General features: G+C 39.4%; 1 protein-coding gene across 1 annotated transcript in view; it reads right to left on the bottom strand.

Moving 5' to 3' along the window:
• Positions 1-2,816: 2,816 nt before the first annotated feature.
• ARHGAP6 (Rho GTPase activating protein 6) overlaps positions 2,817-18,070 on the bottom strand; it is a 69,514-nt gene continuing 54,260 nt past the window's right edge. Inside the window, exons 8-12 of the mRNA XM_014308709.2 lie at positions 14,031-14,128; positions 7,702-7,964; positions 5,609-5,689; positions 3,983-4,891; positions 2,817-3,030 (exon numbers count right to left, since the gene is read on the bottom strand). Of these exons, the coding sequence (XP_014164184.1) occupies positions 4,203-4,891; positions 5,609-5,689; positions 7,702-7,964; positions 14,031-14,128 (1,131 nt within the window). The 3' untranslated portion in view covers positions 2,817-3,030; positions 3,983-4,202. The remainder of the gene's footprint in view (positions 3,031-3,982; positions 4,892-5,608; positions 5,690-7,701; positions 7,965-14,030; positions 14,129-18,070) is intronic.

The following is an 18,070-nucleotide window of genomic DNA, read 5'->3' as shown; positions in this document are numbered from 1 at the left end:
GCAGCGCTTTACAGTTCCCAGTGATGTAAAAGGACTTGGTCAAAATACTCTTTAATGCAACTGAGAACCATTTCCACTGCTTTGCAGCTCTGTGAGGTTAAGTATTGCACAATGGAGCTACTATTTTCTTTTTTTTTTTTTCTTCTTTTTTTCTTTTTTCTTTTTTTTAAATTAATGCAAAAAAAAGGGAGGGAGAGACAGAGATAAGGAGCAAGATGAAGCTCAGACATCCTGTGTGTTCCCCAGAGGAGAAAGAAGTCCCCAGTCCTCTGCCAGATCAGCCATGCAGGGCATGCTGGTGCTCCTGAAAGGCTGGAATTGAGATTTCTGACCTCTACCAATGTCTGTGAAACAACAAAACCAGTGAAAAACCAGGTAACACCACCCTCCCCACACCATACAACCACAAGTTCAAGTCCACTGAACCTCATCATTTCAAGAGCAGAGAAATTCTGAGTGGCATTAATTTATGGTGGCAGCCTGGGCCCCCAGTGCAGACAGCAGAGTTCTTGAGATTTCATGTACCCCAGGCAGCAGCTGGGCTGGCTCAGGTTTGTACCTCAGAGCCACTCTCAAGTGCTTGGCTGGGCTCCTGCCTGCAGGTTGAGGCAGCAAGCCTCAAGATTGCTCAAGCACCTGACAGAGGAGCCAGTCCCACCCTTCTCCTCTCCCCATCTCTGACCCTGCCCCTCCTCCCCTGTGCCCACCACTTGTGAGAGCCACTAATTTTACGTGTTCCTTGCTCAGGACAAGTTTCAGCCAGATCAACAAGCCCTGAACTCCTCCCACCACTCCTTTAATGGAGATGTGATAGACACCATGACCCTTTGCTAAAACAGGAATCCTCCTCCCAAGGGGAAGAGTCAGAGAAAAGGCTTTGATACTCTCACATTAGAGACTTTCCCTGTAAAATGAGCTTTATGGCTATTTAAGAGCATGTTTATTCAAGCTGGTCTAAGGGATGGGATAGTAAGCTAGGGAAGAGGGACAAGGTGCAACTGACCCCTCAGCTGAAGAGCATGGTCTTAGAATGCACAACAGTGTAACCACATCTTGTTTTAAAAGATGGCAGCAACAGTAATCTTTGAAGTAATGCTTTAAAGTCTGTATTTTCTTTCTCCCCTGCCGGACAGGTTCCTCACATCTGGCTTGTGCCTAGAGCTGTACTGAATCCTTGCAGGTTTTGTTTCTGCAGCATAAATGCAACCCCTGCCCCATGGGCAACTCACAGGACCCTGTCCTTGGAGCACCCACATCCCATCTCTCCTGGGCTCACCTGTGAGTGCAGCACACCCCTCCTCCCAGCTGGGAGACACCTCCTGAGAGAGGGAATTCAGCCCAGGAGGGGAAAGTGGTTTATTTACAATCCTAGGTGGGAACCAGTGTGGTGTCATAAGAAGTGATAGGAGGGAAATTGAGTTTGCCTAGAGGCCTTGAGACCTCTGGAGGGGGCCCTCTCTATCACACTCTTCATTAAAGCCTGTGCATTAATGGAGATGTGACAGAGACCATGACCCCTTTGCTAAAACAGGATTTCTCCTCCCAAGGGAAAGCTTTGATACCATCACAATGGAAACTTTCCCTGTAAAATGAGTTTTATGGCTATTCAAGAGCACAGGATCATTTAGAGATCTAAAATGGGATATCCCACACAGATTTATCACCCAACATAAAACCAGAAACAAGATTTCATGGCTACCTTTCTTATGAAGTATATATTAAAGGAAAAAAAAAGGCATACAAATTATGCCACTTATTTCTTCCTGGAAAGACTTACAACTAAAAATTACATTCTTAATCTGCTCATGATAATTCTGCTCTGCCCTGTTCAAATGAAAATGACAGAAATTATATAGTGTTGCCAAGTGTTACTTTAATTTATTGGAATTTATTTTGTATCTTTTCCACATGACAATCTGTTGAAATGTGTGCACACAAGGCTGTCCTCCAGCAGTGGTCTTGTCTTTTGTTTTCATCTTTTGTTGCATAAACTCTATGTAGATGGAAATACACAGATATATATATATATATATATATATATAAAAATACATACAGTGAGAGGGAGTGGAAAAAAGCAATCTCTTCATGAGGCTGAGTAATCCTCAGACATCTTTTACTAAAAAGAGTGCAGGTGCTCCTATATTTAGAAGGGTTTAAAATGAAGAGATGGACATCTAGTAAATATTGTATCTTCTGCAGCAAGATTTACACTATGACTGGTTTTGACTACTTGGGAGCTAATTCCCTGTAGCAAATCTGTATCAAGTCTGGAATAATACTGAGGCAAGATCAAATAGTGAAGATTGTAAGAGCTCATTTTTGTCTGTCTTTATATTCCACAATCATTTTAATTTGGGGTGGACTGCCTTTTTTTTGGAATAAATTGACACAGAGCTTCTGCAACAAAGGGACACACATGAACCTTTTTCTATCAAGTTTCATACCATGATAATATTTGAAAAAGCCTTCCAACTGCCAGAAGAGAACTTTATTTATTCTGCATAAAAAGAGCTACAACAGTCAAAAGGCCAAATCCTGGCCCTGTCTACTTGGCTTTGTGCTTTTATCTTATAACTTTACTGGGAAAATGGAGATACGATGAGAAATGGAAATCTGAAAGGAAGGACTCTATATGATGGATTTTAAACCTCAAACCAAAGTAGAACCTTAAATCTTGTATATTTAAGTTGCATCTGAAGGTGGCCCTTAAGCTCCTATGCCTTTTAGATGTTTTTTATATAGACACTCAATAATGCAATAAAAACACATCAATATCCTGTAAACCTTCAAAAAAAAGGGAGCAAAAATTATGCTCATTGTTTTACTTAGCGTTTTATTCCATCAGTATGACACAAGATAGAACTTAAAGACAACATCACTGAATAAGTCTTCAACTTCATTAAAATTAAGACTAGTATGTTTTATGAAATTATTTTGCTATGATACACTTTCCCTTGTGGAGTGCCAAGAAGGAATTTCTCTGGAACGCTGGAGTACATTGCCACCCGCTGCCCACAGGCGGCTCTGCAGCTGAAAAACAACGAGAATAAAACAGCAACATTTAACACAACACAACATACAGCTAGTGAGGCAGGGGGACTGACCCCGACTTTGGCACAATATTTATGGAAACACAGTTGTGAGCTTCTCCAAATGTCATATTCATTCCTGAAACTCTACTTCACTCCCTTTCATGTGTCTGTCTGCATTTTTTTTTCTCTAACTTTCTTAATACTGGAGCTTTGTTATTTGAAAGGAAAAGCCATATTCTTTCTCAGTGTTACGCATCTGAATTTATTAGGTTTGATTTTCTAAAATTTGGATTCCAGTTTATTGTTTTAAAACAATACATAAAATCATACACTTATAAATATATATATTATATCCTGCATATATAACATTGGTTTTCCTTTGGAATAGGAGGGCAGACTTTGCACTACATACTTCGTTGGTTTAGGCACAATGTTGTTCTTAGATTCTCTGAGCTGCTTCCTATCAGAACCTAAAAAAATACTTTTATAATCTTGTATCAAATTTTAAAGTTTTTTGCAAATACACGTATAAGAAAAAATATTTTGTATTTCCCCCTCTAAGCTCACTACCACCCTTATAAAATATATGGCTTTTCATGTTCCACTTTATTTTAGTGTTTTTCAAAAGGCAGTGAAAAGAAGTACAACTTTACCCTTTAACAGCTTTTTTTTTTAATATATATATATAAGCACAGAAACCAGCTTGTGCACTTTCTATAGAATTCCAATGTATATCATGGTAATGTAAGTGCAGTGATTTTTTAAAAAAGCAGTCACGATTGATTGACATCTGTATATGAAAACATAACATGATTATCATACAATACCCATTACAGAATATACAACCATCAAAACTGCAGATATATAAATACATTTTTAGCAACATCAAAGCAACAGTTTTATCTTATACACAGCATATGAATACAGAGTTATTACACTAAAGTTTTCACCTTGTTTTTTCTCAAAAGCTTGCTGAAAAACAGGAACATGCTGTAGTTGCAAATTAACTGCTTGACAGTGCTGTTGAGAAATTAAAGTGAACTAAGTTTTAAAAAAATATATGCAATTGAGTTGGTATAAAACAAACAAGCCTCCCCCATTTTCCAATGTCACTGTTGTTTTCCTATGAGACGGAGGCACGGGTAAAAGTGGCAGTTCCACAGAGTCAGATCATACAAGGGTTTCTGGGAGGGCATCAGGGTTATCAGCTGATAACAGCTCCCAGATCTGCCACCTCTCCCTTTGCCACTCGTTCCAGTCCGCCTCTGAAGCACTTTTACTGTTCTGGCTGTGAGGTGCTGTGGGAGAGCTGTGACCCGCTTGTGTGTGCGGGGCTGGCTGCTCCTGCCTGGAGGTGGCCTGCTCAGGGGCTCTGCCTGGTGCCCCTCCAGCTGCCCTCGGCCCCGAACTCTTTTCTGGGCGTTGAAGTCTCCACAAAGAGTGCAGCGTCGAGGAAACACTCGAGCTTGTTTTTGCTGGGCCTGGGTAAGGGGGCGGTGGCCGCTCTTTCCTGTAGGAGGGCTTGGCTGCGCTTTGCAAACAACCCGCGTTCGAGTCGCGCTCGCTCAGGTCCTCCACACTGCTCAATGTCAAGCGCTGCTCCGACCTGGAGTGGGACAGCCCTGAGCTCCTGCAGCTGCCGTCCCTGTGGGGGTCACTGCATGGCCGGGACGCCGCGGGATGGAGCTGGCACTCGGCAATGGCGGCTGTCGTCTGGCTCCTCCGCATCGCCTGCCGGCCGCCGGCCAGGTCCGAGGAGCAGCCCTGCCAGCGAGGAGAGCACGTGGCCAGGTTCCCCTGGGAGAGGGAGCACTGTCCGGGCCGCAGCGAGCTGCTCTCATAAATGTTCCCATAAGAACCTGGGGGTGGGGTCAGAAACACAACATGAGCCTGCAGAGCCATTCCTGTGGCATTTAACAGGCTACTGCTTTTCCCTTGGATCACATGGTAGAAGAGAAGATTGCCCAGAAACCTCATAGCACCTTTCAGTATCGGGAGGGGGCTGACAGGGAAACCAAAGAGGGACTCTTCATCAGGAACCATTGTGGTAGCACAAGGAGTAATGGGTGCAAATTTAAAGAGGGGAAATTCAGGTTAGACATGAAGAAGAAATTTTTACTGTCAAGGTGGTTAACTGGAACAAGTTGCTCAGAGAGACTGGGGATGCCCCAACCAGTGTTCAGGGTCAGGCTGGGTAAGGCCTTGAACGAACCAGTTTAGTTGGAAGCGTCCCTGCTCAAGGGAAGGGGGTTAGGATTAGATGATCGTCAAGGTCCCTTCCAACCATTATCAATTTATGGTTCTATGATTCTATGAATACTAGAAAAATTTAAAAGTATTTCTTGAAGCAATTTTAATATGGCTTTTTAAATTATATTTGATAGTTTGAAATGTTGCTGTTTTCCGTATACAGAGAAGTATAACTACTGTAATCCTCTGTATTCTACTTAAGAGTCACCTTTTAAAAGTCCAGCTCTGGACAATGTGAATTCTACTGGTTTCATTGGATTTCTTGAAAACAAGGAATTGGTTTTTTCTTTGCTAGATTTGGGCTTTAAAATTGAGAAATTACTGACCTGTGATTACTGGATCTTTGCAGCCACTTTTCAGCGTTGAATGCCAAGTGCCCCAGATATCAAAATGATCTTCAGAAATATCTAAACAGCAGTAAGAGCAGGGAAAAGATGATTAATCAATCCTCTTAAAGACATTATTTAGAAATACACAAATAGAACAGTAATGTATGAGAGTCATTAACACCCAGTGGCACCTTCACTGTGTACCTTTCACAAGCACCTCATATGTGAGACCCCACCAGGAGTACTGTGTACAGCTCTGGTGACCCCAACATAAGGAGATGGAGTGCAGGAAAAAATCCAGAGGAGAGCTGTGAAGCTGGTAAGAGAACTGGAGCACCTTGTCTACAAACACAGGCTGAGAAAATTGGGGCTGTTCAGCCTGGAGAAGAGAAAATTGCGTGGAGACCTTGTAACAGCCTTCCAGTATCTGAACAGGGCCAAGAGGGAAGCCAATAAGGGACTCTCCATCAGGAACTAGTGACAGGACAAGGAGTAATGGGTGCAAATTGAGAGTGGGGAAATTCAGGTTAGATACTAGGAAGAACTTTTTTACTGTGAGGGTGGTGAGACACTGGAAAAGGTTGCCCAGGAAATTTTTGGATGCACCAAGCCTGGCAGTGTCCAAGGCCAGGCTGGTTAAGGCCTTGAGCAATCTGACCTAAGGGGAGGCGTCCCTGCCCAGGGTAGGGGGGGGTTGGGACTGATGATCTTTAGGGTCCATTCCAACCTCTTGACATTTTATGATTCTATATATTTGCTCACAGCTACTTGTTTGAAGATCAGATCCTGCAATGGATCCAGTGAGCTCTGTATGGGCAGGGTGCCTGAGTTTGTTGAGTCCTTAAGTCCTCTGCCTTACTGCAGAGAAATTGCACAAGAATAGGGGAATTTGGTTCACAAAAGGTGGTTTCTGTCAAAGCTCCCTCAGGCAGCACGAGCCCCAGGGGCCACCATAAGGCATGCTCTATCAGCCCAAGGAAGCTGCCACTCTTACCCAGAAATGCAGCCACAGAACAAAGATTTAATAAAATGTTGGGTTATAAACACTTTAATGCCTTTTTCTGATTCCACTAGTCAGCAGAGGAACCTCCTAATTTGTCCTGGTCCAGTATCATTGTGATGCATATTAAAATCCAGAAGATGGTTAATACAATAAAACTTGATGTAATTTCCTGTTCATAACTTAATAGAAATCTGACCAAATTATTAAACCTGTTCCGAGATTTAGATGTTGAATACAGAAGATAAATTCTAATTGGCATTTATAAAGCATATAATTGAGATATTAGTCTAAATCCCATTAAGTCCAAAGGGAATTAAGTGCCTAGGCAGTACATCTGAAATTAGGAGGTTTTAAAAATACCACCAAACAGTTATGTGCATCCCTAAGCATTGAAAATTCTTAAAGTTTGGCTCACTAAGTATAAATTTCTTGGATGACAATTTTTAAATATATATATTTTTCTAGGAAAAGCATCTTGAAGTGCTGGTGAGCTATTAGTTTAAACCACAGTTCTTTACCAAAGAAATCACTCAGGTATGCACTCCACAGGTAGCTATGGGAGTAATGGATCTCTGCACTAGCATTGCTCAGTGTGTAATTGGTTGCAGATATAAAGCTGTGCAGCTCAGCTATGTTTTCCAGTGAGAGAGTGTTGAGGTAATTCTTTACAACTGGAGAAAGTTTGTGCCTGAAATCTTAAAATCTCAGCTTTTTCCAAAGCCTGAACCATAATCTTGTAGGTATTACAGCTCCATGGATCAGACTAGACTTTGCCATGCTGTCACAGACAGGCTGAAAACCTGGACATACATAGATCTATTTTCCTAAATAATATCTCCAAGTTTTGAGAAGTGCCATACCATGAACGTCCCTGACAGCTGGCTGAGCTAATGAGAAGGACTCAGCACAGACCCTTTGGGCTCAATACAAAAAAAGGATATTGTTCTGTCATTTTTTACAATATTATTTATACTACAGCTCCTCAAATTGTGGTAGCTGATAATGCAAAGCTGGCACTTTCCAATTATTTCAGGAGTCTCCATCAGCCACTGAGGAGGAGGAGAAGCACAAGCAGGATGCACCATACCTTTTCCAGCCTGTGATGCAGAAGAATTCTCCTTTGGCTTAGTTTGCAAGTGTCCAACCAGTGTGTACTGGTCAGGTACCTTGTACAGCTTATCTGGGCTGTGGGCAACTTCTTCTGGCATTGCCACCAGTGAGCGCTCAGACAGCACTGGGGAGTTGTTGTCATAAGGGGAGACATCACCACTGGAAGCTTTGTTGGAGTCTGTGGAAGAATGTCTTTCTCCTGTGGAGTAGGACCCTTCTGACCGCAGCATCTCAGGGCTCCTGAGAAATTTTGATGAACAAACTATTGTTAATAAAAGAATGCTTCATGTTCACAGTTATAGGTGCAGTTTGGCATCAAGGCCAGGATGGATGGGGCTCTGAACAATCTGGTCTAGTGAAAGGTGTTCCTGCCCACAGCAGGAGGTGTGGAACTAGGGTACTTTTAAGGTCCCTTCCAACCCAACCATCCTATGATTCTATGATCATACAGATAAAATCAAACACATGAGAATGGTCACAGCTGCTGAAATGAAAACACTTCAGAAACAGTTATTGAGGTGGATTTTCCATGAGTAAAACTTTTGCCATGAAGTGGCCAGCAGAGGCCACTCAAAATCAAAAGATGTTGCTGTCAAGAAAGAAAACAACAAAACCCCACACAACTGTACGGCAAACCAGAGGAAACTAAGCAGTTAATAAATTCCTTATGTTACCTTGACAATGTAGCTTGTGGCAACAATAAAACTGAAGGCATGATAGGGAAGATTAGTTTGATGCTAAGCAGTAAGCTAAAACAAATTCTTGTATTCTGAAGTTTTACATAGAAAAAACAAACACTCAGCTTGCCTGTCACACTATGAGAATGATCCTCTTCTAGACACACGAGAAGGTAAATATTCTACAGGGGACAAACAGTATTTACTGTACTTATGACTGGGGCATCAAACAACTGGTTCCACTGATACCTTCTACAACTTTTACCTTTTCACCTTCACACCCCCAACAACATGAATTGCCTTTAATTCTGCCAAGAAAAGGCAAACACAACTCCCACCTAAGTACAGCCAAAGGTCAGAGAGACAACTAATTTTAGAAATGTGCTGGGAACAATGATGAAGATTTCTTGAACTGTCACACTTTGCCATGCAGGTAGGAGGCAGGCTGTGAGTCACTGAATATCCACAAAGAACATGTAGAACTACTCTGTAAATAAACATATTTTTTCCCTGTTGTTCCATGCTAACTCATATTTCTATTACTCATTTTTCATTTCTCTACACCCCTGTTTTGTAGATGCTTATTTTTTGCTTGAGTCAAACACTTCTTTAAGCGACCTCTCATTAATATCTGTTCTAATTTAATGTGATACAAGAGAGGCCCATTCCTGTAAATGTCTGAAAATGGTCAGCCCTTTTGATAGTCAAATCCAAAGACAGCTTGAATGTAGTGAGCAGCCAAAACTCATTTCTCACTATGGAACAGTAACTGTCTTTTTAGACAAATAAAATAAAACTGAAGAAAGAAAATAAAGAAAACACAAAGCCAACCATAGCACAATAAATATTAATAAAAAATAATGACAAAACTTAACACCACTTTCAAGCTGTTGCTTTTTCCCTGGCTGATTTACATATCACATGTCCCAAAAAATAAAATATATAAATCAACAGCATGAATATTATGTTATTCAATATTCCTTTTTTTTCCATTATGAAAGCAACCATAATGTGTTGGTAATTAATTAAATAATGTTACTCCTCAGTAACTCTCAGTGACAAAACCATCACTGGAGTTAAACTCAGGCAAGCCCAAAAAGCAGAGCTGCCATTTGGCAAAGTTGCTCTGTCACAAGCTTCTCAGAGAAGCATGGTAATGCTGGGGAATCATTAAAAAAAAAAGACTCAAGTATGTAACTTCTCAACTAAATTTCTTATCTGAACATAAATCCAATGTAAATTAATCTATAAACAGACACACACTGAGGAACTATAGTTTTGTAAGTATGCATAATTCTATCACAAACCTTTTTTCTCATTTTTTTGTGACTTGCTTTTTTCTTTCTGTCCTCCTAAGTCTTAAAAACGCTTGTGCAGTGATATGAGGTTTAAGCAATGTCTTGGAATCTTCAGAAGAACTAGAAGGACTTAGAAGAACTTAGAAAAGGGGAGCAGGAACTAGAAGAACTTAGAAAAGGGGAGAATGGTTGGTATCTGCAAGTTTCCTATGACCAAATGTCCTTTTATCCAGCCTGCTAGACTGAATGTCATCCAAACAGTAAGGTTTATTGCACAAAAGTCTGCAGCATCAAAACCATCAAAACTCTGCAGCACAGGGCAAAGACAGAGGTAAACCAGCACTTAGCCATGGCAAGGTAACACAAGGAATAAGGGAAATGGAAATGGAAATGAAAGAATGTGGGAACATAAACTTGAGCTTTGTGAAACACTGATTTCATGTCTTACCTTGAATGATCTGTTATAGTCTACCTCTTCTCAAGACAGAGCTCCTGCTAAAAATTTACCTAAATGGAAACTTTCAAGTCTTTGGAAAGATTCAAACATTCAAGTTTCTAAACTGATTTATGGTTTTGGCTGGTAAGTCCACACTATTTTTTATATACATATATAATATCACTTTCAAATTTGTTCAGGCAAAATAGCTTTAAAAATCAAAGGAACTGCAGTGGACTCTGTCAATCTTACTACAAGAGACCATCAAAATGGATTAAATACTTAAAAGCAGGAAATTGAACTCATACATTTGCAGCTTTGCTTCACAAACAAAATAAAACAACTCGCAAGAAGACTTGGGTTTGCTTCTTTGCAAATAAAGAAAGAATTCTCACAAATCCCTTAAAATGAAAGTTTTGCATCTGCTTGCTTTACTGCTTGAGTTCATTAGCAAATGGATGCTTACTACAATTCTAAATTCTTCCTCCCTTGGACAGTGAGATTCTCTACCCACTCACTGGGGAGAAACTAAATTGGAAGGCAAACATAAATACTGTGTAAGATACCCACTCCTCTATATGCAAGATATGAGGAAGGGCAGATAATTGTCCCCACAAGGAATAATAGATGATTATGTGCAATCAAATGTGAGGAATGGGAAGGCAGGTAAAGTATTTTTCAGGGACTATGAAGTATGTTAAGGAAAAGATTTTAAAAGTGGCTAAGAACCAATGGAAAGATTTGAAAGCAGCAGAAGAAACCTATGCCCCATGAATTTAAAAATACAATTTCAGATTCCAAAACAACAGGCATCTTTCTATGAATTGATGTCGTCCACCAGAGTCCAGTTGCATGGGTGAACTGGAAATGTGTTAATCACAATAATTGCTTCTACTGAGGATATCCCTACTTTTCTAGCATCAAGGTTATCAAAACAGGAAATCCCTTTCTGTTTCTGGCAGAAACCCTTTTCTGTTATAACTTAAAGCTTCTGAGTGGGAAAACAATTACGCCTTCAAAGAGGCAAATCATATGGAGTGAGATGGCTTGGCAGCACACAGTACTAATTTCCACACATATCTGAGTAACACAGGTGCTACCAACAAGGCAGATTACTGTGGGATTGTAATGAGGTTGTTCCTGTAACAGGGTAAAGGACTCGATGTTTCAAGGAGCCTCTGCAGCTTTAAAAACTGCATTTACACATACTGCATGACCTGTTGTATGGCTTCATCTTTGTGTCACAGATCAGGATGGATTAAAACTCATTATCATAATCCAAAAATGCTGTAACTTTGAAACTTATTTACTCTGAAAGGACTAATAACCATGATAAGCATTAAATAACCATAAGAAATAGATTTTATTTTTTGATAGTTTAAAGATGCTTCATCTTACAGCTGTAAACCCAAATTCCATTGTCATCAAGCCAACATACAAAAAATTGGGAAGTCACCCACAAAAGCACACTTCACAATTGCTGCCATTTGTAATTAGCACTTTATCATGAACAACTTCCATAAATTCCCTGACACACTGTTCACAATGCTTAGCTCTTAAGGGGACTGAAAGATGAGGAACATCTGATTTGTCCTCCTCTGGAAGGAAAAGAGATTGTGTTTTCTGTGTTAGATCAGAGCCAAGAAAGCATTAATAATGACAGCAAGAGCAGAAATGTGAGGGCAATTGCAGAACAGGACCTTCAAAGCAATTAATGTGACATTGAAGTCTCAAAGTTGATTCTATACTCTATGCAGTCAACTAGCTCTTCTGATGAAGACTGTCTCAAGAATATATAAAGTTTTTTGTCCACAGATCCACATTTGTATTTTGAGTATGTGACCAGGCAATTTCCAATAAGAAAGATATATTTTGGAGGCTCATTTTTATGAAATCAAGACAAACATCTCCTTGTAGTCTGCTGTCTCACATTTCTTATAGGAAAAATAAGCAACACATTTGTAGCCTCAAAATTGAGATTATGTTGTGAAATACATTAATATCTTAAGAACATCACACTCCTAGCAATAACACTAAGCAACATTCTCTCTAATTGCCTGGAATATTTTAACCAAGAAGTTGCAACCACAGTGAAAACATATCTCATTAACACTAAAAGTAAATCACTTACATGACAGCAAAGTAGAAAAAAAATGACAGTAACTTTTTCCTATCTCAGTGATATTTCATCTGCCCATTAATGACAACACAATAAATTAGTACTACTGTAGCTATATGCTCCTGTTTGGCTTCAGAACATTTCCTAACAAAATGCCTTTTGTCAGTTGTGACCAGCTTTTCACAAAAGCTGCATTTTCTCCTGTAGGTGTGCATGCTGGCTAAGAGTAAGAAAGTTCAAGGAAAAGTCAATTAAGGAATCAGGATCTAACCTGTTACATCCACAATGATTTGTGACTCACTTATGCACAATTGGTATGTGTAGTCACATGTGAGATACAATTTGATGGTTTTTTGTTATCCAGACAGTGAAATCCTGCATGAAGTTTTTATTAGCTTGAGTTAGAAATTATCTGACCATTCCAAACTAAGGGCTGAAAGGAAGAAGTCTCGACACACTACCTTATGTCATATGATTTGTTGTGTCTGTCCTAATTGTAGTCTTGGTTTCTGGCAAATGTGAAATAAGTCTAAAAGACAGCTTATGTCTTTTATGTCTCTAACTATCCTGCACTTACTGTGATCTAAATATACACATGATTACTTTTCAATCAGACAAACTAGCTGAAATTACTTCACACAGAGAAAATTACCCCAAATCAGATGATCTGTGATAATTTTCTACTTCATGTGGTTAAGTTAGCAAACTAATAAAATCCTTTACAACTCAATATATACTGCACATATTTTTGTTTCCAAATTTTATAGTAAAAGAAAACTTTTTCCTGAAGGTGTTAGTTACACTATTACTTGTATACCTTTCCCTTTGAAGCCAGGCACACTATTACATTACCTCCAAATATAAAATATTAAGAGGGAGAGAAAAAAAATCATAGCTGACTACACAAATTCAATTTTAATTATATTCTGAATGCACTAGGCACTTTCCACAAACACAGGAAGACAAAGTCCAGTATGTCCCAGAGAGTTTAGAGTCTACAAACCCTCTTAAAAATTACTTAAAGCAAGTCTGTCAAATTTTGGTTCTTTTGGGTCTGCCATATTGGGATTCACTAGAATAAAGACAATGAGTGTGTGGTCCCATAAGAAAGACAGGAATCCTGTTAATCTGAATGTACAAACTCACAGCATTAAGGCACAAGGGTGCAGGTAAATATACACCATACACAAGAATATATTATGTATCATAGCTGCTATAGTGACCAGTGTGATTTTTTTTCTCTTCAGATCCTTCACAAAGCATACAATTAAATAATATCCAAAGTCTCCATAGGGCTGCTGTTGTGGCAGTTTGCTTGTTCACAATATCCTACATGTATAGGATAGGAAAAGAATGACGGAGTGGTCAAGCAGCTCGCTGTGATGGTGTTAAGGCACTCTAGGGTGTGTTTCAAGGATAGTGGAATACATGCTTCCTGTTACTGAAGACTACAATAAACCCAAGACACAAACCAGCAGATGACTAAAAAACATCCTGTCAGATAATAGTGCACTGAATATTTTTATGTACATGTCATTCTGTTCTCTGCAGCAGAACACAATCTTTCCTCTGAATCAGGGAAACAAGTTTTGTCTTTAGAAAATGCTGTACAAGAGTCATAATTTCTTTGGCAGAGTCTGTGTAATAGGGAGGATATTTCTACTCCACTGTAGACAGTGCAGAAGAGCTGTGGAAAACTAGAACCCTTTGGACACTTCCAGTGGGAGATAGAAATTCCCAGAAGAAAAAGGGATGATGAAAAAACAGATTACTCACGATGACTGGGAAGCTTTCCTCCTCAGCAAATAGTCTACAACATCTGGGTCAGTCTCTAATAAGCTAATAAGCACTTCATTCTGTAAATCAGGGGAAACCTATGAAGACATAAAAGAATACTTAGTTGGAGGTTAATATCCTTTCATATACATTAATTTTGGTGCTATGCTTAATCTAAATGAACAAGTACAAGTACATTTACAGAAAGTATATAAAATATTCAGAAGCTTTCACTTAAAAGAGAAATTTCATGTAAGAACAGATGAAGTAGGACTGAAGATCACTTTGCACAATGTTTAATGCTGATTACTGTTGAATAACTGGTTGGTATCCAGTTGGTTATTATATCTGGAAATAACAGTAGGATTACTTATGTATCATAATCTCAAAAGCTCCAGTTTAAGGTCCTCACTTTACATCGCCCTTCAAAGATCTGAGGACATTTACCAATCTCCATCTCTGGCTCTCCAGCCACTCTGACCCACAGGCTCAGTCAGAATTTGTGTCACCTTCTTTGGAGTTTGGCCTTCTGATGTGCTAACTTTCTCTTTGCACTTTGAATGGGTATGAACCTTCAAAACCCTTGACAGCTTCAGATGCTGCAGGATACAGCAACATCTCCTGGGCAGGTGGCAGAAATGGTACCCCAAAACGTGCACAAGTAAACTTTGTGTTTCCAACTGCACTTTACACGAGTCTTATCAATCCTCAAGTGAGGATTTGTCTCCTTTGTCTGCATTACAGCAGAATGTTCAACACAAACTTCAAAACACTGAAACAGATAAAACCATCCAAGAAACTTGAACAGCCCAGGTTCACTCATGACTCATGGAAGTCAGTGCAAGACAATCTCAGCAAGGGGTCATCAGTTGGGCAATATATGTTTCTGGATGCAATCTGTCAAAGCCTGAATCTCTTGAGCTTCATGTCACACTTCATGGACCATTTGTTCTCCCTGACATTTCCTGGGAAATAGGAATAGAATTGCTAACATGTTTCCCAGAGAAATATCCCATTTTGGGAGGTATTTAAGGAGTCTAGTTACATAAAATGCATATTTCTTAAAATAAGGAAGTCATTAGAAAATAAATAAAGATATGCATAATTTAATTCAAACTGATCCAAAATCTCTATGAAAAACTTGTATAACCACATACTCATTTTGTAAATACTGTTTGCAGTCTCTGAACTGGAAAAGTATCTTACTGATGGTCACTGATACACTAGTCTTTAAATGAATTTTTTTAATAGGAATATAATTTTTCGAAACCTGGTGTACTGTAACTTCTCCATTTGAACAGCCTTTCTGTACACTAGAAGAAACTCCACATAAAGTTTCATGGTAAAAAAAATCCACACATTTTTGTCTGTAACTTACTACTCACCTTTTTATCAAATAACTTTGTAAGAAACTACTGAGAGAATTTTGTCAGAAAAATAAAAATATATCTTGCCTTATTAAAAAACAATGATAAATTAATCACGAAAAGTCTGAAAAAGTTCCACCAGAAGTTCAGTTCCAGCAGAAAGCTTCTCTGAAACCCAAACTTAATGGTTCTACTGATTCATAGGGGTTTTACCAGAATGAATCTGCAAGTAGATTTGTACTGATGGTCTCCTTGCTAGCTACCTGTTGGGTTTGGGGGTTCCTCCTGTGCAGCAATTTTCTTCAGTTTAGTTCAGTAACTTGGCAAGTGTAGAATCGATATGCATGTAATCGTAAACTTACACTTATAGGGAACTACAACAGCAGTATCTCAGGAAGATGTCACCATAACTATCACTGAATTAATTGTTTCACTGGTAATTCCACCTAAGTAGATGGATGAGAAATTGAAATTTGGGACAGAAGGGAAGCCAAGGAAGCTGGTGAAAAAACAGCTCTGGAGGACATACAGAGACATATCAGAGGGCTCCAGGGTTGTCAGAACTCCAGCAGAGTACCAGATATTCTGCGATTTTGGGGTTGGGTGCTACATGAAGAGTCACAGCTGTTGACACACAGAAGGGTGGAGGGACCCTTGAAGTGTCTCCTTTGTGCTGTCCCTGGCCACTGATGAGGCACAGAATGGCAGTGTAAAATACTAACTGCAAAAATATGAAATTTCATATACTTTTTAGCACTTCTTTGCAGCAGGGCTGGATTTGGACACTAGGAGATGAAATACATGAACAAGCTGCTGATCTGCATCCTTCATGCAAAGCCAAGTCAAAAATGAAGAGTGGCTGAGTTGTGCCTCCTTTCATTCAGCTGCAGAGACTGGCAAAGAACAGTCCTTTACACATCCCCATGAAACATTTTAATACATCCCCAAGACTCACTGAAATGGGCAAGATTTGAATATGAAAGTGATTATCATCCCTGACATCAATGAAGCATGATCAGATTCCATCTTCTATAGGAAATCCACTTTTGCATGCTACTGATATTAACCATAGTTACTCAGTAAAAATTGTGCTCAATATCCTGGGTTGCTCCAACAAACAGAATTTCTCTGATCCACCAATAAGTCAGAATCATTCTGATATTGTGGTCTGGGTATCCCACCACATTTTGGTTTTCTAGGGTTTGGTTCCAAATGTTGTTCCAGTTTCAATGCTGAAACCAATCACAGTTTTGTAATCTCCCATATATAAAAGTAACAGACAGACAGAAAAAAAACCAAACACAAAAGCATCTGAGCATTAATACACCATATTATAGTTGTAGCTGAATGCTTAACTCCAGATGTTCTTTTTTCTAATGTAGCATAAATGTTGAGTATAAACAGCAAAAACAACTCTGGAAAACAAAAGAAATTCTTTTCCCACACTCCATTTAACCTCCAGAAGAAAGGTGAAGCACTGAAGAGAAGAACGAATAAATCCATCAGAATTAGAGCCCAGATGCAAGTTAGTCTAACCTTACCCCCACCCTTTCCACACTGAAAGTCACAAGGCATGCCTTAAGTATTATGTACTGAGTTGTGTCTGTGCTGTTAGAAGTTCTTAAAGAGAAAAAACAATAAGAACACTTCAACTATATTAAGTATTCTTATTCAAGTATTATCTCAAACTTGATAGTGCCATCCACACTCTGGTCCAGCAGACCTTCACACAGGAGTGCAGTTCTGTCACTTTCTTTTACTGATGTGGAAGGAAAAATAGCACCTAGCATTTTCCCCAGCTGTAAAAAACATTAAAAAAAAGAAAGAAAACAAAAAAGAAAACTACTGCAAGTGTCTCACTGGTACAAGAATAAAAATAAAAGGCAGGAAAACCACAAAGAAGTTCATCTGAGGCTAAGACATCTGAAGCAGGGCTCATGATTGCGTTCTCATGCTCTACTCCCTTGTTGAAAACTGATAGACATCTTCCATTTACAGTACTATGTGGCCATCAGCCCACAGTTCAGGGTTGTTCATCTTCTTCCAACAAGGTCTCCAGCACTCAGCTTTGCTGAAGCACTGAAGGTTTCCAGAGAGTTCTTTCTGCTTTGGGAACTTATCTCCTCAGTGAACCATACAGTGCTGCTTAGTCTCAGGACACAACAAGCAAAGTTTTTCCACTTTTTCAAGATTACTGGTTTTGTTACAATGGGTATTTTTACAAAAAGGAAAACAGAATAATGAAGACCACCACTAGGTCTGACTGGCCTCTGCTATCCCCAGAGCAGGGCTCCCACAGAGCCTCCCTCCCTCACAAGTCATGCTGAGCTGACCGACAATTTTGTACACAAAAAGAGCATGAGATAAAGCCACAGAATGAGCTGCTCAGGTAACTGCTAGGCATGAGAAATGTGACCTAACTAAGCTGTGTCTTAAGTAAACAACATGTCCAACTCCAAGGCCATCAGCCTTCTTATGAAGAACTTGCTTGCTTCAGCTAAAGAACTGAAGGGAACTTAGGAACTACACAGATTTATGTTTTATTCCCTTTACCCAACTAATAAACAAGAAAGCTTTGTCTTTCCTCTCCATCCAACCAATAAAAAAATCTTGGGTAGGGAAGGTAATTCCTTAAATTAATCAAGGATCTCTTAATCCCTGCAGAAAAATTTT

This window comes from Geospiza fortis, unplaced genomic scaffold, assembly GCF_000277835.1.
Source record: "Geospiza fortis unplaced genomic scaffold, GeoFor_1.0 scaffold50, whole genome shotgun sequence".
NCBI lineage: Eukaryota > Metazoa > Chordata > Aves > Passeriformes > Thraupidae > Geospiza > Geospiza fortis.
This window is presented reverse-complemented; position numbering and strand designations above follow the sequence as displayed.